The 23,032-nt window shown below is 35.2% G+C and overlaps 1 protein-coding gene across 1 annotated transcript in view; it reads right to left on the bottom strand.

Annotated features, from left to right (window-relative positions):
* epsilonCOP (coatomer subunit epsilon) overlaps nt 1-23,032 on the bottom strand; it is a 145,905-nt gene that overhangs the window by 100,316 nt on the left and 22,557 nt on the right. Inside the window, exon 4 of the mRNA XM_090406607.1 lies at nt 3,994-4,043. Coding sequence (XP_090262733.1) covers nt 3,994-4,043 — 50 coding nt within the window. The remainder of the gene's footprint in view (nt 1-3,993; nt 4,044-23,032) is intronic.

The raw sequence follows: 23,032 nt of genomic DNA, 5'->3' as shown, positions 1-23,032 counted from the left end.
CGGAGTAGCCATAGTATTCAACACAAAATACCAGGCTAATCTTCTTGAATGGCAGCCAGTCTCAAGTAGAGTAATATGGGCAAATATGAGAATGGGGAACTGGACAATGAGACTTATTTGTGCCTATGGTCACACAGAAGGCTCTACTAAGGTAGAAGTGGAGGAATTTTTTGAGGCTTTAGAAAAAGCAACTGACACGATGAAAAAGGAAAAGTTGGTCCTTGTTGGGGATCTAAATAGCAGAGTAGGAAATGAATGCGAGACATACAAAAATATTTTGGGAAAATTTGGAGAAAAGAACAAAGCTAATAATAATGGCAAATATCTGTTGAATTTCTGCTCAGGACATGGACTGGTTATTATTAACACCATGTTCCAACATAAAAATGTGCACAAATTCACATGGGAAGAAGAGGCAAGGAATAAGAAAAGTCTCATTGACTATGTTATTGTTGATAGTGATCTTTTCTCCCTTCCCTGGTGCAAGACACCAGAGTGTATAGAGGATTTGAAATTGGAAATGATCACTATTTAGTCTTGAGCAGGATAAAATTGAATTTCATACTGAAAAGAATAACATGTAAGAAAGTTTTAAAGCGAATAAAAGTTGAGCAGCTCTCAGATGTGAACTGTAGACTAAAATGCACAAAGATTATTGAAAAAAAATGAAAGAGTTGGAGAACAGGAATCATAACATAACATAAAAATGGAGATTCAGTGGCAAACTTTGAAGAAAACATTGACTGATTCTGCCAGAGAGGCATGTAGTGAGGTTGCCTGCAAGGATAAAAAAATCAGAACTCCCCGGTGGACACAAGTTAAAGAGGCAGTAACGGAAAAAAAGAAAGCATATCAAAACTTCCTGGCAAATAAGACAGCTTGTGCTCTTAGAGAATACAGAGACACATGCAAGAATGCTAAACACTGTGTAAAACTAGCTAAACAAAAGTCATGGGAGGACTTTGGCAAGAATATAGAAAATAAATATCAAGAAGGTGGCAAAATATTCTGGAGGTTGTTGAAGAAGCTTAGGAATGGAGGAAAGAGTGCTGTAAAAGGAGTTAGAGATGATAAAGGTGACATGAAAATGAGAGAAAAAGATATCCTTGAAGTATGGAGTAATTACTTTGAAAGACTGAAAATAATGAAACAAGCAGTGATGACAGCATAGTGGTAAAAAACATTGACCAGGCATGCAGTCAGGAATACATATCCATACTTGGAGTAGAAAAAGCCATCAAAGGCTTGAAATGTCGAAAGGCAGCAGGAGTAGATGATATTCGACCATAAATGCTGAAGTATGGTGGTATAAGAGTCCTACAGCGTATGCACTGCATAGTTCAGAAAGCCTGAACAGAGGAACGAATTCCTGATTATTGGAGTAGAGCTCTCATGGTACCCATATATAAAAAGGGAAATAAAACTGAATGTGAGAATTACAGAGGTATTTCCCTATTGAGTGTTCCTGGTAAGATCTATGCAAGTATACTTGAGAAACGGTTGAGAAGAATTGTGGAAGAAAAGCTTGGTGAAGAACAAGCTGGATTCAGGCCAAATAGAGGCTGTCAGGATCAGATCTTCACTTTACAACAAATAGTCGAGAAAGGATGGGAATATAAAAAAGATCTGTATTTAAGTTTTGTCGATTTGGAAAAGGCATATGACAAGGTGCCAAGAGAGAAGCTATTCAATACGCTACAGTTGTATGCTGTCAATGGGGCATTATATCAAGCAATACTTAGTCTTTATTTGAGTTGTAAGTCAGCACTTAGAATTGAATGAAGTACAGGAAGATGGTTTAATATTAAATCTGGTGTGAGACAAGGATATACATTATCCCCTCTGTTATTCATTATCTATATGGATCACATTATGAAGGAAAGTGGTATTAAACAGGATATCAAAATTGGAGATGTTAATGTCAGTTCTTTGCTTTATGCGGACGATGTTATACTTCTAAATAAATCCGCTACAAATCTGCAAGATTCTCTGACTAAATTGAATAACTGTTGTAATAGATATGCTATGAAGGTCAGCAATAAAAAGATAAAGACAATGAAAATAGGCAGAATCATTGAAAATGTCAACTGTGTTGTGAATGGAGAACCTGTGGAATAAGTAAAACATTTCAGCTACTTAGGCACGATTTTTACTGAAGATGGTAAATTAAATATAGAAATAGACAACAGAATCAGCAAAGCTGGTATGGTGGGAAGTCAATTGAATAAATTCATATGGAATAAGAGTGAAATTAGTCGGAACACTAAATTAGCTTATACAAGAAAGTGTTCAAACCAGTTTTAATTTCTGGATCTGAGAGCTGGGTCAGAAGTAAAATATTTGACCAAAGACTAGAGACCGCAGATATGAGAGTCCTGAGAAAGATTATAGGTGTTAACAGATGGCATCAATGGTATATCATATTAAAAACGAGGATATTAGGAAAGAACTTGACATTGTCGGCATCCAGGAATGCGTCAGCAGAGCTAATCTCTGGTGGTATGGTCACTTAAACAGAATGGGCGAAGAAAGATTAGCAAAACAAGTGTTCTCTGCTAGGTTGGCAGGAAAACGACCCAGAGGAAGACCAAGATATAGGTGGATTGATATGGTATAAAGTGCCTTAGATAATCGAAATATAAGACCTGATAATGTTGGAGTCTTGACAAGTAACAGACTGATTTGGAGAGGAAAATTGTAGAGAGAAAGTTAGTAATTTTTTTCATGTAGTACTATCATATCCTGTACACTACTTGAGGGTACATGACAGGAATTTGATGATGATGAACTTAAAAAAGAGGTTAAGAAAATTTGTGGAAAAGAAACCAAGTGATGATGAAGAAGAAGTAACTGAGTTTAAGCCAAATAGAGGTTGGCTGCATCATATTTTTACTAGTTTGAAAAATAATGGAATATAACAACGATTGGAATTTTAGTTTTGTAGACCTGGAAAATGCATGACAAGGTGTCAAGAGAAAAAGATGTGTAAAATGCTGTAGTTATACGGTGTGAATAGAATGTGATATAGAACGATATGTTGGTAGCAGTTAGAACTGAATGATATGCTGGAAGATGGGTAATGTAGAATCAGATGTAAGACAATGGAGCAGAACACTATCTCCACTCTTATTCATTATCTATATGAATCACAATATGATGAAAAGTAGCATTAAACCTGATATCAAAAGTGCAGATGTTAAATCGCAACTCTTTACTTCATTAGATGATATTATGCTCTTATACGGAGTACAAGTCTTCAGGATTCTTTAACTAAGCTGAATAACTACTATAACAAATATTTGATATTAAAATTAGCAATTAAGAGACAAAAAAAAACTATGAAAATAGGCCCCTCCCCCACCTTAAAAAAAAAAATTCGCCCATATTCTCAATGAAGAACTTAACAAGTGAATTATATCAGCTATTTAGGCACTGGAAATAGAAAAAAAACATAATAAAGAAAACAGGTATGGTGGCCAGGCATTTGAAAATATTTATATGGAATTAGACAGAATGTAGCCAAAACGCAGAACTAACAATATACAAATATTTAAAATAATGGTTGATCAATATAAGAGTTTTGGGGGGGGGGAGGTAAATAAATAGGATCTTTGGTAGAACCATATTAATAATCAAGAACATCTAATGTATAAAATGTAATCTAAAATGATGACATCACTTTTAAAGAGTACATAAGATAAACAAAACAAGAATTTCAAGTGAATATAACAGGAAAATAAAACCAAGAAAGTGAACTTTTTTTTCCCCTTAAGATATTTGTGGTGTTTGCAGCTGGAGTGCTTTCAAGGACTAAAATGTAAGAATAATCAAATCAGAGACTGGACAAATAAAAAGACCAAGTTGAAAGATATTTAACATTTAAAGTATTTCACAAAACTAACATTAAGAAACGCAGCAATTTATCTAGTAACAGCTTATTAATATTTAAATTTGCAATAGTGTTTGAATGAAATGAACAAATATAATACATACCATTCCAAGGAATCTGCTTGCTGAAGCACTCTTAGAGCAGCAGCATAATTCTAAAATAGATATATAAATCCTTAGGGAAACAGATGTAACCGACAACTAGTTAATTTTAATGGTATTATAATGAGGTGCAGCTGTATACAGTAATAAGGCAAGAAGTAAAGAACAATTTAAATAGACTATTCAAAACATTTTGTTTTGAAGACATTCTGTAACTGCCTTCTTTTCAATGGTCTCAATGCTATTAAATCTTCATCCTTTCAAAAATGAATTCCATTTTTGAAGAAGGAGGCAAAATTGTTCAGAACAAGTTTGGAAAAACAAAGGCAGGGAGGGAGCAAGATCAAATTGCACAATAAATTCTATTAAAAGCTGTTATTATACGTGCGGTTATGTGCTTCGCAACCATATGCCTGGGAAAGGGGCGTCCCTGGTTTGATTCTGTCGTCGACATGAGGAGCTTAAGGATCTTTCTCAGACATAGTCAAGTTAGCCAGTCTTGGGTGTGGACAGCAGGGTTTTTCTCTGCAGTTTATCTGTTTTTTTTTTCCTCCTGCAAGCAGGCAAACTGGCCCCGTGAATACAAAAGCAACAAGTATACTGGCAAAATTCACAAATAATAATCCTGTTAGGATTGTTATTTGTGAATGTGACATACTATTTTGTGAATATTTATCAATCTGACATTCATACTTTGGGTTCAGCATGTTCTACAAAATCCTTCAATAAAGATTGCCTCATTTCTGGATAACAATGGCAACATATCCAGGTTTTATCCCTAGTTACAATGCTTTCCAAAAAAATTATTCTGGCATCAGAACAGAAGTCCTTAAAGTTCATTATTCAAAATTAGTTGTACTATCTTTGTAGAAATTTTCCTAATGCAAAAATTTGACAAAATGAGATAGCCAAACATCTCTCTGAATGAAATTCAGATCCAGTTTTAACTATTGTTAACCAATTGCATTGCACGTGATCATTAATATTTTTCAGCCTACATGAAATGTTTGCAACAGACAAACATTCTTTTCTTGTGCTTATGTGCTAATTTTAACCTTTTAAATGATTTATTTGTGAACTTCTCCAATCTCATACAATACTTAGATGATAACTTTTGGTTTTAAATAATAGTCATTCATCAAATGATATCTGGCTAAGGATATCTAACGATATCCTTAGCCAGATATCATTAGATTATTACACACATACAGAAGAATAAAGAATAATAATTTTCCTTATTGCAAATATTTCAGCCAGAAATTAATGGGCCATCACCAGTGCTTCAGCATAATCACAATGTGAAGCTAGAACAAAGAATATTAATCCTATTTACAGAGCTGAGCCACATATCAGAATGCCATGATGTGGGTCATTACAAAAACAAACGAGATTACAATTAAAGCCAAAACCAAAATTAAAATCATTTGAAATGCAAAAATTAAACAAAATTTAAATAAATACAATAAATAAATAAATGAATGAAAGACAGCATTATAATAAAAAAAAGAGGGGAGCACTTTACTGCCTGTCATTTATGAGGATGAGAATCTTTCAAATCTTGGCAACTGATAGGCAGTCATTCCGATTTAAGCTTGGGCTTTGGCACTCTCATTAACTGCTCAAACCTAAAATGGCACTGATGTAAAAGTTAAGTACTGGACCAGAGAATACTGTGGGCAGTGTCCACTTCATGCTGAGTGCCAGATTATTCAGGTTTATTGTTGTTGATATGGATGCTCTTGCAGTCATATTTTGACCGAGCATCCTGCTTGTCTGAAGTATGAATGCAGATATGCACTGAACCTGGTAATACCCAGGGAGGGAAAGATTAGGCTGTTTATCTTTCATGGATGGTAATTAGGAGAAGATTTTGGTAATAGGGAAGAATGTAAAGACTAAACTGTACCTTTTCAGGATCTCTGCAATCAAATCCAAGACCTGCAATGTATGGGATAGAGACCAAACATACAGGTTCAGAGTGAGGTTTGTAATGTGTCTAGGATCTATTTAAACCTCCTTGAAGTAAAGATTAGTATGATGGTAACCAGGAGGTTACCATCATACTAGTTCTTGTTGGAGAGCTTGGGAATTGGAGCAGATCATAGGTGCTCTAATAAGCAAATATTTGATCCCTATATTTTTTGAAGACAGATGATGGACTAAAGCTTGTATGTAGTGGCTTGTGAAGGTAGGTTTATGGCGAAGAGGTGTTTTAAGTATTCCAGATTGGGTTACTGGTAAGGAGGATATCCATGAAGGCTAATTTTCTGTCATTTTCTTTTTCCATGGTGAAGATGATGCATTTGTAAGCTGTTGATTTTGGTTAAGAAATTCACTGGAGATGTTTTTGAGTCTGGGCAGATGGTGAATACATCATCTACATAGTGTATCCAAAAGGAAAGTTGTATTGAAAAGAATAGGGAGTCTTCAAGATGATCTAAGTAGAAATTGGCAAGTGCAAGTGACAAGGAGCTTCTAGTGGTTCCTTCGTAAAAAGAAACTCTTTGTAGAAATGATTTCTACAGATGAAATAGCCTGAGTGCATGACAATGTTGAACAGTTTGACCATGTGTGGAGAGAACTCTTCTGATAACAGTTAGAGAATGTCAGCCAGAGGTACCTGGTAAATAACGACTGGATGTCAAAAAACTGACATCCAGTTGTCTGTTTTTTTTTTTTTAATTCATGGTTACATGGCAATCAGTATTCATCATTAAAAATTATGGAAACAACTGTGTTATAGTAAAACTTCAGTTTAACATAAACCAAATTAATTAATCAACATAATATAATCAAAATAATCCAGATGATGACCTTCACATTAAGGTCATCATCTGGAATATACAATATATATATATACACAGACACACACATACAATGAAACAAGCTACGTTACAATCTACATGGTATGCTAAAGTTACATTAATTTGGTCAACCATTAAAACTAGTGGACTGACCTATAGTGTCAGTCCACTAGTTTTAATGGTTGACCAAAAAAAAAAAAAAAAAACTTACTACATCAAAGCCAGAGCCTGTATTATAATCTATTTGGTTACAAATTATTAAGAGATAAATAAATGGATAATAATAATAATAACAGGACTCTAGCTATGATGTAAGTTTTTTTTTACCAACAGAGGTCTGGTCAGTAGTTTTAACGGTTGACCAAATTAAGGTAATGAATATGTCGATTTTATCAATAAAAAAAATGAATGTTACAAAAAATAACTAACAATGGTCATAACAGATATTTAATCAAACCTGCTAGTGGCTTCTTCTGGGCAAGGAAGAACAAACAAATATACAATAAGCGATAACCGTGAACTATTACATTACTAAAAGCGGAATATGATGTAGGAACCGTTACACAAAAATAAAAAAAACAAAAAACAAAAAAAACACATGGGGCATGGAAGCTGGCACAGGCCAGTCACTGTTCAGCAGGTGTGCACAACAGTTGGCAAAAAAGTTAAGTCTGATGTGTTGAAAGATCAACATCAAGCCTACTATGTCTTGAAAGAACCGTACTAGATGTGTTGAAAGATCATGATCTTTCAACACGTCACACTTTAATTTTTATGCCAACTTTTGTGAACACCTGCTGAATAATGACTGACCTGTGCCAGCTTCCATGCTCCAAGTGTTTCTGTTTTTTTATTTTCATATAACAGTTCCTACATATTTGGCTTTTTTTATCATTATTATTAAACAAGACCTCAAGGAGTCAAAGACTCATCTGGGAGGTCCTTTTATCACACACACATCTCATCATACCATGTCTTAAACACACTCAAACTCTTTGCAGACACCACACTCTCAGGCAAGGCATTCCAATCATTCACAACTCTGCACGAAAAAACCTGCCTCTCACTCCCCTACTCACACCCTCTTTATACAGTTTCCAGGGATGACCTCTGATTCTCCCCTGATCTCCCACTATTCTCTGTAGAACTTCTCCACCATTGATCTTATAACAACCCCTTACCAACTTGTAGGTCTCTATCATATCTCACCTCTTCCTTCTCTCCACCAGACTCTGCAAATTACATCTTCTCAATCTTTCCTCATACTCAACATTCCAGAGATCAGAAACTACCTTAGTCAGTCTCCTTTGGACACTTTCCAACATCTCTTCATCCTTTTGAAAACCCGGTGACCAAATCTGGGCACAATAGTCCATGTGTGGCCTAATCAAAGCCTTATACAATGGAAAAAAAATCTCCCTACTTCTACACGTCAGTGCCCTCCGCATCATTCCCAGAAGTCTCTGTGTTGTCTTCCCAATTTTGGCGATGTCCCCCCTAAATTTTAGATTCTTATCCACTATCACCCCCAGATCTCTTATTTCCTCTACCCAACAATATCTTCTCACTAAGCATAAATTCTGCATCCCATCTTTGTTTTCCAAATTTTAAAACCTTACATTTTGCAACAACTCACATTCCCATTTGCTTTCCCAATCACTCAATTTATTCAAGTCTTCTTGCAAGGCCACAACATCTTCACTACTCTTTATGGTTTGTCCCCACTTTGTATCATCTGCAAACAACTGAATATCTCCATCCAAATCTTCGCCAATATCATTAATATACAAGTTAAATAGTAATGACCCTAAAACAGACCCCTGAGGCACTCCACTAGTGACTTTCCTTTTCCTGGATATCACACCCCCATACACAACTTGTTGATACCTATCAGATAGCCAGTCTCCAATCCAATGCACTAATCTAATATCCAACCCCATCTGCTCTAGTTTGACTGTCAACTTATCATGAGGTACTCTATCAAAAGCTTTTGCAAAATCCAAGTATATTACTGTGTATCCTTCTCCTCTGTCCAAGGAAGCAGTCACTTTATTGTAATAAGTAAGTAGATTACTAAAACATGACCTCCCTTTAGCAAATCCATGCTGTCAATCAAAGATAATACCATTGTTATCAACCCTAATCTGGACCATAGTTCTCAAAAGCTTCTCCAACAATTAACCACAACACCTGACACACAGATAGGCCTATCGTTGGATGCTTGAGTTCGATCACCTCCTTTATGAAGTGGCACAATCTTGCCCTCCTTCCACTCTTTAGGAACTTGACCAAGTGCAAGGCTCATATTAAAAAAATATGTCAAGGCACATGTCAACTCTCTGGCACATTCCTTCAGAATATGCGGTGATATATTATCAAGTCCCACAGCCTTATTTATATCTAGTTTACTCAATTCCCCAAACACCTCTTGCTCTCTTTTAATCATGTAACGGTTCATGTTTATTGCTTATTGTATATTTGTTTGTTCTTTCCTAACCCAGAAGAAGCCACTAGCATATGTGGTAAAACTAGTAGAATTAATCAAATATCTATTACGATCCATTAAACCCAGTGTTAGTTATTTTTCTGTAACAAATTAATGTAACTTTAGCATACCATGTACTGTATTTTTCAGACGATAAGACACACTGGACTATAAGATGCAACCCCAAATTTATGAAATAATTTTTAGAAAAAATATTCACAAACCTTAACCCTCAGGCCATGTTGGTGGGACTTTTTTGTCCATCCAAAAACTATTGGCTGTAATATCTTTTAGGATTGGACAGGTAGCACCATCTGCGATAACGGTAAAAAAAACTTTAGGCCGAGCACTACAATATAGGCTGGTAGTCCGTTAGTTTCGGTTTGTCCTTTCGGGTGTAAAGAAGCCTCGTAGTTGCTGAAGGACAAAAAAGTCCCATGGACATGAGCAACGGGTGTCAAATGAAATATTGAGTTTGCGCTCTTTTTCATTTTTTTACTGTCTGGTGATATTTTTGTGCAAAAATTACTAAGAAGGGTGAGGTAAGTGTTAAAAAAAAATTTTTACAACAATTTTAGCCAAAAAAAAATAGTTTTTGAGAAATGCTAATTTTTCGAAATTTTTAGCTCCAAAAATGGCTCTTCGCAATTCAAATGAGATTGTTTATTCTCTCCGTGAGCCCATTAATTATGTTGAGAGCGAGGCATCCAAAGAAGAAGATAAAGTAGAAGAAGATGAACACTTAGAAACAGAAGAAGGCGATAATTTTTCCGCCAACGAAGAAGACGAAGAGAACATCGAGCAGCCAGTTACTCCAACTGTGGGACAAAGATCTTATATTTGAGGTAGAAACAGTCACAAGTGATCTTCAAATGCTCCGGAAACACGTGGTCATCGATCATCGGATATTCAAATGCATTTTCCGTCTCCATCAGGAGATGTGTTAAATATTCACTGTCCATTAGACAGATGGAGCTTGCTTATAGCGGACAATATTTTTAGCTCCTAAAATGGCTTAGTATGCGTAAACGATACATTTTGAATGAATATTTTTATTAAATAAATCATGTAAATAAAAAAAATCATGCATTTATACCTTTTTACAATTGCTGTAAAATTAGCAACTTTCAATTGCAAAAATAATTATTGTAATTTAAAGATACGATTTTGTCATTAATTTTGTGTTAATGTACATACATTTACCTACAAAACTAAAAAAAACAAAGGTTTTGGTCTATTACAAGCAGAGATATGAATTTGTAAAATTTTTCAGTCTTTTTTGCGCTTTTCTGACGCTTATTAGTTTAAACAATCATTTAAATAATTTTTTTGCTATTGTTATTGATTGTACCATGTTTTGGAATGTATTAATGATGTGCTCTGTTCACGTCATCTTAATTATTCAATAAAAACATCATTTAATAAGCTCTGGACACAAAAATCACACCGACATGGTTTACGTTGATCGAAAACAGCGACATGGGCTGAGTTAAATTTCATTTATTATTACCATAACTTGTACCAGCAACATTCAGTTTGTCTTCACTCGTCTCGTTACTGTCACTTTTCGTTATTTCAAAGACAGTGATAACTATTGTTATCAGTCTCTTCAAAAACTAAGTAATCTTCAGTACCATCTGTAACATTACTTATGATGCATTTTTTAAAAGACTTAATAATCATCTCGTCCATTCAAAACTACATACACTCGTCTACTAACCACTATTGATGCCAGTAAAGTGAGCCAAGCAAGACATGTTTGGCTCGCATTGAAAACGTGGGAATCCAAGACTTACCCGGTATCACCTACCTTTGGATCATAAGATGCATCCCGATTCTAAGTCATTTCTCTACATAAAAAGGTGCATCTTATGTTCTGAAAAACATGATAGATTGTAATGTAGCTTGTTTCTTTGTATATGTGTGTACACTCCAGATGATGACCTTAATGTGAAGGTCAAAACATCAAGTGATTATTTTGGTTTATATTAAACTGATGTTTTACTATAACATAGTAGTTATTTCCATAATTTTTAGTAATGAAGGTTGGGTTTTTATTTTTGTCAGAAATTCTGATGAAGTTTTCACAGAGGCTTGTTCCTGTGGCTAGTACAGGAACTTGAAAGACAAGCTAGGAATTTGGCTAGGTTCTACATGGGGGGCATATCTATGCAATCAACTATGGGTATATGAGTGAGACTCCTCCTTTGTGGATTTTTGGTAGGGCTATAGAAACATGTAATATAATATGGGTTTTTAGTTTGTTGTAGTGTCTTCATTATAGCTGATCACTTTGTTGAGAAGAGAATTTAGTTTGCTGATTTGGGTATTGTTAGGGCTCTGAGTAATCTCCTGGTAAGCGGTCTGATCTTGTAAGGAAATTTTTTTGTTGTACATAAAGTGTCTATGATTACTACAGCTTTTCCTTTGTCTCTTTGGTGATGGTGAGGTGACTTAAATCTCAAGGATTGTAAGTCAGGGTAAGTCTGGAGGTAAGTAAGGGGCTGGAAGTTTGGCTCTAAGTAGTACTGAAAAGACCTCTAGTCTCCTCAGTAGTACTTTGTTATTATTTCTCAGTACTACAAAAAATGCAGCTATCATTAGCAAAGTAATCCAATTAAGTGACTATTTTTATGCAAATCAAAGTGTTTAAACATGGCTGCTCAGGTGTTCTGATATGGAATATCTTGCTCACTGTAAATACTAATTGTAATTACTTTACAGTCATACTAATGATATAAGACTGAAAAGCTGCATTTTTACAAATAAATTTTTTGTAAAAGAAAGATTTAAGTCTACATTTTTTGGCTATTAATGATAATATAATTAACAGACATCAGAAACTTACCACACACATTAATTACATAAAGAAAAAAAATATTTAATACAAAAATCTCATCACTTCATGATGATCATATCATCATCAATGTAAACATAACAAAATGACCACTGCATGAAAGAATAAATGAATGGAGTGAAACTCAACTGCATTCTTTCTACTCTACCCAGACCGGCAACATGATAGATACTATCAGGATCAATACAAAAACATTACCAATTGGCAGTGGATTGCAAAAGGTATCATATATACAGTAAAACCCCTTTTTTATACTTATCACGGGACTGATGGAAAAAAGTGTAAATAGCAGGAAATGTAAAATAATTTTAAAAAAGGCTAAAAGATGACTTACTGCTAGAATGTGAGTCTACATACTAGATTACAAAATTTAATGACTGAAAATAAATGAATTTATAATTACTTACATTTATCTATTTAAAAAAATCTTTAATTGTTGATTGTTTTTGCTTTTTTTTTTTTTTTTTTTTTTTTTGATATAGCGCCAGATTGCTTTGCATTGAGTTCAATGCTTGACCTGTTTTTTACTATCGTGTTCAAAATGGACATGGAGAGTCCAAGATATTTTGCTAAATGCACACGTGTTCTGGCATGCCAATCTACACATCGCAGAATTGCCATCTTTTCTTCTACCGAAATACATTTTTCTGTCTTTTTTCTACCACTAACATGGATAATCCACCACCACAACTTGAAAGCAACTTTCACACGCTAAATTACGTAGCAGAAATTCTGCAATATCAATTCATCCTGTGATTGAAAAATCACGGTATCGCTCATCACTACATTACTGCTGCAAGCGTGCAAGTCACCGTGACGGCGGAAAAGAAACTACAGCGAAAGCAATGTCCGCAGAAATCTATTCGAAAATCAGTATTGCCACCCGAGAAAAAACGCAAATCACGGGAAATAACGTCCACATCAAGTTGTTAATGGCGGGAAAACAATATATCGTAAGAATAGGCCTTAAGACGGGACAAAAGGAAAACGACGTAAATGGCAGGAAAACGTAAATTGCGGGAACGTAAAAACGGGGTTTTAATGTATTTGCATAAGAAATGTATATAATCATCATCGTCAAATTCCTAATATGTATCCTCAAGAGGCATACAGGATACAATGACAGTACTACATGAAAAGTTAATATTATTATAAACCTATCAACAATTTTCATCCAGCTTAATCTGTTATCTGTCAGGACTCCAATATTATCAGATCTTATAATTAATTCTCCTAAAGCACTTCTTGCTGCATCAATCCACCTAGGTCTTCCTCAGCTATTCTGCTAACCTTCCTCTCCCAATCTGTAAAGATGACCATAATACTGGAGATTAGCACTACTTGCATATTCCTGAATAATAATAATAATGTCAAATTTCTTCCTAATATATTCGTTTTTAATATAATTTTGTCGCCGTGATTGTATCTGTTCACTCCTCAAAACTCTCATATATAATCTCCAGTCTTTAACTTTATTTTTAACCTAGCTCTCAGATCCCTAAGTTAAAACTAGTTTCAATACTGACTTGTAACAGCGAGTTTAGTATTCTAACTGACTTTAGTCTTATTCCAAATAAATTTATTCAATTGATTCCCTACTCCAGTTTTGCTAATGCCATTGCCATTTGCATATTTAATTTGCCATCTTCACTAAAAACTGTGACTAAACACTGAAATGTTTTTATCTGTCCTATATATTTAAATTCGGGATACAGCAAGTTTTCAATGTTCCTGCCATTTTCATAGTCTGTCTTTCGTTGCTGATTTTCATACCGAATTTGTTACAGCAATTATTCAATTTAAAGAATTTTGCAGACATGTAATTTAAGAGTAAATACCATATTTAACATCAAACCTATATGTAATTTCTTCATTTCTAACTGCTGACTTACAACTCAAATATACAGATTATGCATCTCTCAGCTCCCATTTACACCATATAACTATAGCTGATACCGACAGGTCACTAGTTAGACAATGACAGGTCACTATTTCTTGTTATATACAGGGTGTTTCAAAAAGAATGTCCCAAATTGAAAATTGTATATCTCTGCAATCACGAACCACAAATGAATGCGACTTGTACCATGCGAAGGGTCTTGGCCCAGAGTTTGATATGATGACCGCTAGATGCCACTACTAGCGCCCAAATAGCCATTACGCTTAGTTAATGAGAAGATGGCGTCTCAACAACAGAAGGAGTTTTTGTGTTCTCGAATTTAGCAAGACAGAATCCGTGATTATGGTGCAGCGTGCGTTTAGACGAAGTTACGGAATTGATCCACCACTGGACAAAAACACTCATCGTTGGTATCAATAATTTCAAGAAACAGGGTGTAAGGGAAAGAGTCCTGGACAACCACGCACCTCAGAGGGGAATGTGCAACGAATTCAAGAGGCTTTTTCAGCGAAACCAGTGAAAGTCCACTCATAGTGCTAGCCAAGAACTTACCATCCCTCATGTGACTGTTTGGCGTGTGTTATGATGACGTTTGCTTATAAAGCCACACAGATTGCAACTGGTGCAAGCTCTTTGTGTAGGTGACAAAAAAAAAAAAACATTTTTGTGCTAATCTGTTAGAGGACATGGAGGTCGACACCCTCCTACAAAGGTTGATTTTTAGTGATAAAGCAACCTTTCATCTAAGCGGTAAAGTTTTGCGCCAAAATGTTCGCATATTAGGACTTGAGAATCCACATGAAATTATACAACATGAACGTGATTCACCAAAATCTATTTTTTTTTTGAGCGGTTACTGTTAGAAAGGTTTATGGCCCTTTCTTTTTGAGGAAAACTCCTATCTTGAAATGCTGCAGGACTGGCTACTTCCACAACTGAATGAAGAATCTGAAGATTACATTTTTCAGCAAGACAGAGCACCACCACATTGGCACTCCAAGTTCGTCGGTTTCCAAACAAAACATTGCCTCAGCGTTGGAATGGATGCACGGGACCCCACAACTCGGCACTATACTCTTGGCCTCCAAGATCTCCAGATATCACACCTTGTGACTTCTTTTTATGGGGATGCGTAAAAGACTGTGTTTATGTTCCTCCATTACCCACTGACTTGGATGAACTCAGAACCAGAATCGTGGCTGCAGTAAATTCTGTGACAGAAGACACTCTCAGACGCGTTTGGGATGAATTCAGCTATCGGCTTGATGTCGTCCGTGCAGCAGGTGGAAGGCACGTTGAGCATTTGTAATTGTGGTGAGTGAAATTTTAGGCCTTACTTCATATTTGGTAATTTACTTTGTAACTGTACCACATTTTCATTATTAAATATAATTATTTGAAATAAGGTCATTATATTTGAAACACCCTATACTTAGCTCTTTGCTGTATGCAGATGTTGTACTCCTAAACACATCCAATGCATATTTCCAAGATTCTCTAAATTATAGCAAACTATAATCAACTATAGCAAATTTGGCATGAAAATCAGCAATAAAAAGACCAACCTGAACAAAGTAAAGGGCACAATTTTTGGTAAAGACAGCATTTAAATCTGGAAAAAATGGGCAACAGAATAAGCAAAGCTGGTATGATAACGAGTCAGTTGAATAAATTTATATGGAATAAGAGAGAAATTAGCCAAATAAAACCAAAACTAGCAGTATACAAAACAGTGTTTAAACCAGTTTTAAATTATGGATTGGAAAGCTGGGTAAGAAATAAAGACTTGATCAAAGATTAGAGACCACAGGTACGAGAGTTCTTAGAAAAATTAAGACCTTGAACAGATGGCATCAATGGCAGAATCATATCAAAAATGAAGACATCAGGGAGTAACTTGACATTGTTAGCATGTACAATATGTGAACAGGGATAATCTAAGGTGGTATGATCACTTAACCTTTCCTCTCCCATTATTTATCAATCCACCTATATCTTGGTCTTCCTCTGGATCTTTTTCCTGCCAATCTGGCAAAGAACACTTGTTTTGCTCTTTTCTCTCCTATTCTGTTTAAGTGACCATACCAACTGAGATTAGCTCTGCTAACAATATTAAGTTCTTTCCTAATATCCTGGTTTTTAATGTGATATTGCCATTGATGCCATCTGTTCACTCCTCTAATCTTTCTCAGGACTCTCATACCTGTGGTCTCTAGTCTTTGGTCAAGTGTTATTTCTAACCCAGCTCTCAGTTCCATAAGTTAAAATTGGTTTGAACACTGTCTTGTATACAGCTAATTTAGTGTTCTGACTAAATTCTCTCTTATACCATATAAATTTATTTGGTTGACTTCCTACCATACTCGCTTTGTTGATTCTGTTGTCTATTTCCAATTTTAACTTAACATCTTCACTAAAAATCGTGCCTAAGTAGCTGAAATGTTTTACTTGTTCTATCTCCATTCATAATGCAGTTGATATTTTCAGTGCTTCTACCTATTTTCATTGCCTTTGTCTTATTATTGCTGACCTTCATACCAAATCTATTACAAGAGTTATTCAATTTAGTCAGGGAATTTGGCGGACTTGTAGCAGATTTATTTAGAAGTATAACATCATCTGCATAGAGTAACGAGCTGAGATTAACATCTCCAATTTTGATAAAGTTTAATACCACTTTCCTTCATAATGTGATCCATATACAGATAATCAATAACAGAGGGGATAATGTACATCCTTGTCTGACACCAGATTCAGCATCAAACCATCTTACTATACTTCCTTCAATTCTAACTGCTGACTTACAACTCAAATAAAGACTAAGTATTGCTTGATATAATGCCCCATTGACACTATATAACTGTAGCGTATTGAATAGCTTCTCTCTCTAGGCACATTGTCATATGCCTTTTCCAGATCGACAAAGCTTAAATATAGTTCTTTGTTATATTCCCATGCTTTCTTGATTATTTGTCATAAAGTGAAGATCTGATCCTGACAGCTTCTATTTGGCCTGAATCCAGCTTGTTCGTCACCAAGCTTCCCTTCCACAATCCTTCTCAACCGTTTCTCAAGTATACTTGAATAAATCTTACCAGGAACACTCAGCAGGGAAATGCCTCTATAATTCTCACATTCAGTTTTATTTCCCTTTTTATATATGGGTACTACGAGAGTTCTACTCCAATCATCTGAAATTCGTCCCTATGTCCAGGCCTTTTGAACTATGCAGTACAGCCACTGTAAGACTTTTATACCTCCATACTTGAGCATTTCTGGTCGAATATCATCTACTCCCGCTGCCTTTCCACATTTCAGGCTTTTTCTACTTCAAGTATGGATATGTATTCCTGATTGCATGCCTGTTGAGTGTTTTTTTTACCACTGTGCTGTCATCACTGCTTGTTTCATTTAGCAATTTTTCAAAGTAATTACTCCATACATCAAGGATATCTTTTTCACCAGTTTTCATGTCACCTTTATCACCTATAATTCCTTTTACAGCACTTTTTCCTCTGCTTCTGAGCTTTTTCAACAGCCTCCAGAATATTTTGCCACCTTCTTGATATTTATTTTCTATGTTCTTACCAAAATCTTCACATGACTTTTGTTTAGCTAGTTTTACACAGTGTTTAGCTTTCTTACATTTGTCTCTGTATTCTCTAAGAGCACAAGCTGACTTATTTGCAAGGAACTTTTGATATGCTTTCTTCTTTTCCTTTACTGCCTCTTTAACTTCCTGTGTCCACCATGGGGTTCTGATTTTTCTATACTTGCAGACAACCTCATCACATGCCTCTCTGGCTGCATCAATCAATCTTCGGGATTTGCCAATGACTCTCAAAGGTTTGGTTCCTGTTTTCAAACTCTTTCATTTTTTCTTCAATAATGTTTGTGTATTTTAGTCTACAGTTTCCATCTGAGAGCTGCTCAACTTTTATTTGCTTTAAAATTTTCTTACATGTTTTTCTTTTCAGTATGAAATTCAATTTTATCCTGTTCAAGACTAAATGGTGATCACTTCCAATTTCAAATCCTCTGTACACTCTAGCGTCCTGCACCAGTGGGAAAACATCACTATCAATAACATAGTCAATGAGACTTTTTCTTATTCCTTGACTCTTCTCTCCATATAAATTTTTGCACATTTTTATGTTGGAACATTGTATTAGTAACAGAATGAAATGTTAGATATGACAATATTGGAGTGCTGACAAGTAATAGACTAATTTGGAGGAAAACTGTTATTAAGAGATTAATAATAATGTAAACTTAAGTATATAGTGCTGTAATAGTAGCCTGAACACCACTTGAAGGTGCATATCAGGAAACTGACGATGATGTTATACTCCCACAATTTCTCAAACATTTGTCTTAAAGCGAAAATCTGATCCGGACAACCTAATTTGGACTGAACTCAGCTTGTTTTTCTCCAAGTTTCCCTTCCACAATTTTTCTAAGTCACTTCTCAAGTATACTTACATAAATCTTTCCAGGAACAATCAGTAGAGAAATTCCTCTATAATTCTTACATTCAGTTTTATTTCCAATCATCTGGAATTCAACTCTCTAACCAGGCCATCTGAATCATGTAGTGCAGCCATTACAAAACTTTTATACCTCTATATTTGAGCATTTCTGATTGAATATATTGAACGAGGCCAAGCAGAATGTAGATCTCAGTAAGAAATTAACTTAAAATTAACTAAAAATTAAAGTATTCAAAGTTATCCTATAATTAATTGTACTGGAGCAATTAAGGTGAGTGCTGATGTGCTATGCACTCTTAAAACTTTCAAACATCAGTAAAAATGCAATCATGCAGTCAAATTGACGTGAATTTTGCATAAGCCATATGACAGCACACCCAACCTAAATGGGCATGTGATGTCACTGATAGATATATATATATATATATATAGAGAGAGAGAGAGAGAGTGTGCAGAAAGGTGATGTGAAAATAGGAAAAAATGAGCATAGTACACAAGGTTAGAAATTTCAAGGCATCAACAACAACTTCACAACACTACACGGAGAGTGGAGATATTGGAAACATACATGGTGAGTATCATGAAAGGTACACAAGGAATCAAAATACAAAAGAATAAATAAATAAATAAAAAGCAAGATGAGAAAAAATAAACAGAAAAGGGTCAGAAATGATATATTTTACAGTGATTCTATAATCTGCAGTATGATAAATAATTAAGTGATAAAAATAAAAAACGAAGGCCTGTGTAGCTCAGTGGAAGTGACGCTTGCATCCTCTGCACTTGGTCACTCGAAGTCAGACTTAAGTTCAAGTATAGTCGCCAACTGGAGGAACTTTTTCTAAGTCTTTCTTCGACTGATTCCCGAGTTAGTCGATCTCTGGCATGGGCAAGCGGGTTTTTTATCCCGTAAACTCAAGAAAATCGACCGTAGTACCCACATTATTTCAGACAGTAATATATCTTGTTAGGGTTAGGTACCAAGAGATGGCAGCACTTGTTGCCAGCCTCTTCATCGGTGGTTGCTACAATTAGTGATAGACATGGGCAAGCTATCTCTGATTGGCTACCGGCAGAGATTGAAATGCCCACTCAGTCTCCAAAAAGCTAGATAGGGTATAAAGGCCTCGCCTACTCCCTATAAGGGAATAAAAGGAATTAGCTTATTTATTTATTTTTTTATTTATTTAGTGATAAAACCATCTTTTCCAGGTGCAAAGATTTGTGATGTGACCAACACTATAAAGTAAGCAGAGAATATAATTGTGCTGGTTAGAAGAAATAACTTAAAAGAAGATAAATGTGGCATGAGAATTGATATAGGATAGGATTGTTGGAAGAGAAAAAAGGCAAAACAATCAAGATTATGACAGCACTAAACTGAGGAGAACAGTTAACTGCATATGATTCAATAAACACACTATCTATGAGAACTAGTGTGCAGTATACTTCTGTGTGGTTTGGTAAAAGAAGAACTGGTACTTGCAAGATGGATTGCATTTGAACAGATTTGATGTCAGGAATTTGGAGAAATGTTGCTTGGTAATGAAAGAGTAAATATAAATAGTAAAATATTAAACATTGCATGAGAGTTTGGGCATGTTCTATTAAGGCAAGTAATAAAACTGTGATTTTTATGGAAAGAGAGTGAAAGAAATATAATCAGCATGGAAGGATTGATCCTAACACGACTCCTCTAATCCAGCCCATGGACCAGCAGGTCATTTCAAACTTTAAGAAACTTTACACCAAAGCACTGTTTCAAAGGTGTTTTGAAGTGACCTCTAACACAGAATTAACTCTCAGAGAATTCTGGAAAAATCACTTCAATATCCTCCATTGCTTAATATTCTTGACGAAGCCTGGGTGCAAGTGACTTACAGGACCATAAACTCGGCCTGGAGGAAATTGTGGCCAGACTGTGTAGCAGACAGAAACATTCAGGGCTTTGAAGCTGAGTATGTTGCTGTTGTCGATGATGTGGTGTCTCTGGGCAAAAGCATAGGCTTGGAAGTTGGCAATGCTGATGTGGAGGATCACAGGAATGAGCTCATCACAGAAGAAATGGAACACCTTCAGAAGGAGCAGCAAAAGACGGTGATTGAAGAAATATCTTCAGAGACAGAGGAAGGAAGAAAGGATTCCTAGTTCTTTGATCAAAGAAATGTGTGCAAAATGGGATGAGGTGCAAAGTTTTGTGGCAAGAGATCACCCTTTTTCGTCTATATTTTATCTATTTATTCTTTTTATGTAAGATTTCGTTATTTTTGTATACGATTTCATGCATGAAGTACTGTTGTAAGGGTTTAAATAAGCAATCATCTGGGGTTCGGGAACAGATTATTCCATTTTACATTAATTCTTATGAAAAAATGGTTTCAGTTTTCAAACAAATCAGTTTCTTGAACATGTCTCAGATGTCCTTTATAAATGAATTACGTTCGACAACTGAGGTTCCACTGTATTATGAAAACATATGAAAGGAACTGGCATTGCCTCTGACTAGGTTTAAGTCTCTTTCCACAAAACTTTGCACCTCAGTGGCAGGAGGTTGCAAAGTCTAAGGGAGTGGCAGGAGGATAAGATAGTTTTGTTGCATAAAGGAGGCTCCATGACCACAGTAACAAATTACAGACCAATCATTAACATGGAGTGGTGATAAAGATATTGGAAAAGCTGATCAAAGACAGAATTCAGTGAGTGGATAAAAATATGATAAATTACGGGAAAGCATGGCTTTGTGAAAAGCAGAATATGCCTTAGTAATATATTCAATTTTTATAATAGAGTGACAGCTGACTGTGATAAAAAGTATTTGGACTGTTCAATTTGTAAATAAATGATATAGAAAATTATTTGAAAGGAGATATTCAGTTGTTTGCTGATTATACAAAATTGGATAGCATAATAGCTAATCAAGGAGATGCAGAGAACTTGCAAGATGATATTTAAACAGACTGACAGTATGGACAACAGATAATGGATGTCAGTTTAATGTGGAAGAATGCACTTTGGGATGAAAAGATTACAAGCAGTGTACTCTAGGAAATTGATGAAGCTGGGGATTTGTGAATGATAGTGGATAGGAAGTGGAAGTTAAGAGTATATACTGCAAGATGGTCAAGTAGCTCAAAGGATAATTTGATTATTGAAGCACATACTAATCAACAGAAGTTATCCATCCTCCTTATAAGAACTTGATATGGTCACATCTGGTTTTACCATTCACAAGTATGGTCAACCTGGCTTTTTTGAGGATTCAGAGGTAAGTGACTAAAGATGGTGATGAGTGGTCTGTGATATGCTTCCTTTGAAGACAGAAGGTGGAAAGGAGGAGATCTGTTTAAATATCTGTTAGAAACATTTTAAATTACTAAAAGGGTAATATAGGTTTGATTCCAAACAAATTTTTCAGCTTGGCTAGAAAGGCAGAACAAAGGGTCATCCTGGAATTTTTTTTATGTTGTTCTCACCTACCAAAGGTTATTTATTTGGAAAACTGTAGTACATTTTTACCATGTGTGAGATAAGGATTTTTTTTTCTGTTTTTATATTTTTTTGTATTTTTAATTTATTTTCTTGCATAGTATGGAAACCTTATTCTAGAGACCAAATGAAAAATTTTTTCAAGCCACTTCAGGTCTCCAATAAGCAGGGCAGTGGTCTCATGCCAGGTGATGAAATTCATCTCCCACCTAAAGACAATCACAAACATCCATGCCCACAGCGGAATTCAAACCGACAACCAAGCTAGCTAATTAAGAAAGAGTGGTGTGAATGAAAGTGTGAGGACTACATTTTTTCCCTTGAAGAGTGGGAAATGAGTGGAAATGAGTTGCCAGAATCTGTTTGAAGTGATTCATCTATCAGTACTTTAAAGAACAGGTATGACAGATTATTGTGTGGATAGTGCAGGTCTTTTGTAATGAACCTTCAGACTCCATGATGATTCCCATACAATAATCATAATGATAAACTTTTGCATCTGCTCATTGCAATTATCACCAAATATTAATTCAATAATGTATTTATTTTATTTTCTTATTTATTTATTTTATGTTACTGATTCTTCCCACCAGACCTTTCTGCCAACTCATGGCACTGTTATAGGTTTTCACCTGTCATGCATGTGGTTGATAAAAAAATTTTTTTTTTAAAAAAAAGTAATAAAAACAATAAAGTAAATGCTTCCTTCAACTTCAGCTACATGTCTTAAACTTAATGTGAATCAGTCACAGTTTACGTTATTCTCAGACAACAAATTACGATGCATAGTAATGATACACTGACTTTTCATGATAATAACTAATGACAAACAATACAATAAAATATTACTATCTATACCAGCAGTATCTTGTTCAAGTAGGTCATTATGCACACTGCAGCACCAGATATTGTGGTTTTTGGAAAAACAATGAGCGAAGATACTTTTTTTTTTTTGGTAAGACCTACTACTTTAGTAAAAAAAATAAATCTCCATCATCATCATACGTATCAAGGATTTAG

This window comes from Typopeltis vanoorti, chromosome 16, assembly GCF_054136105.1.
Source record: "Typopeltis vanoorti isolate ZY-2024b chromosome 16, IOZ_Tvanoo_1.0, whole genome shotgun sequence".
Lineage (NCBI taxonomy): Eukaryota > Metazoa > Arthropoda > Arachnida > Uropygi > Thelyphonidae > Typopeltis > Typopeltis vanoorti.
This window is presented reverse-complemented; position numbering and strand designations above follow the sequence as displayed.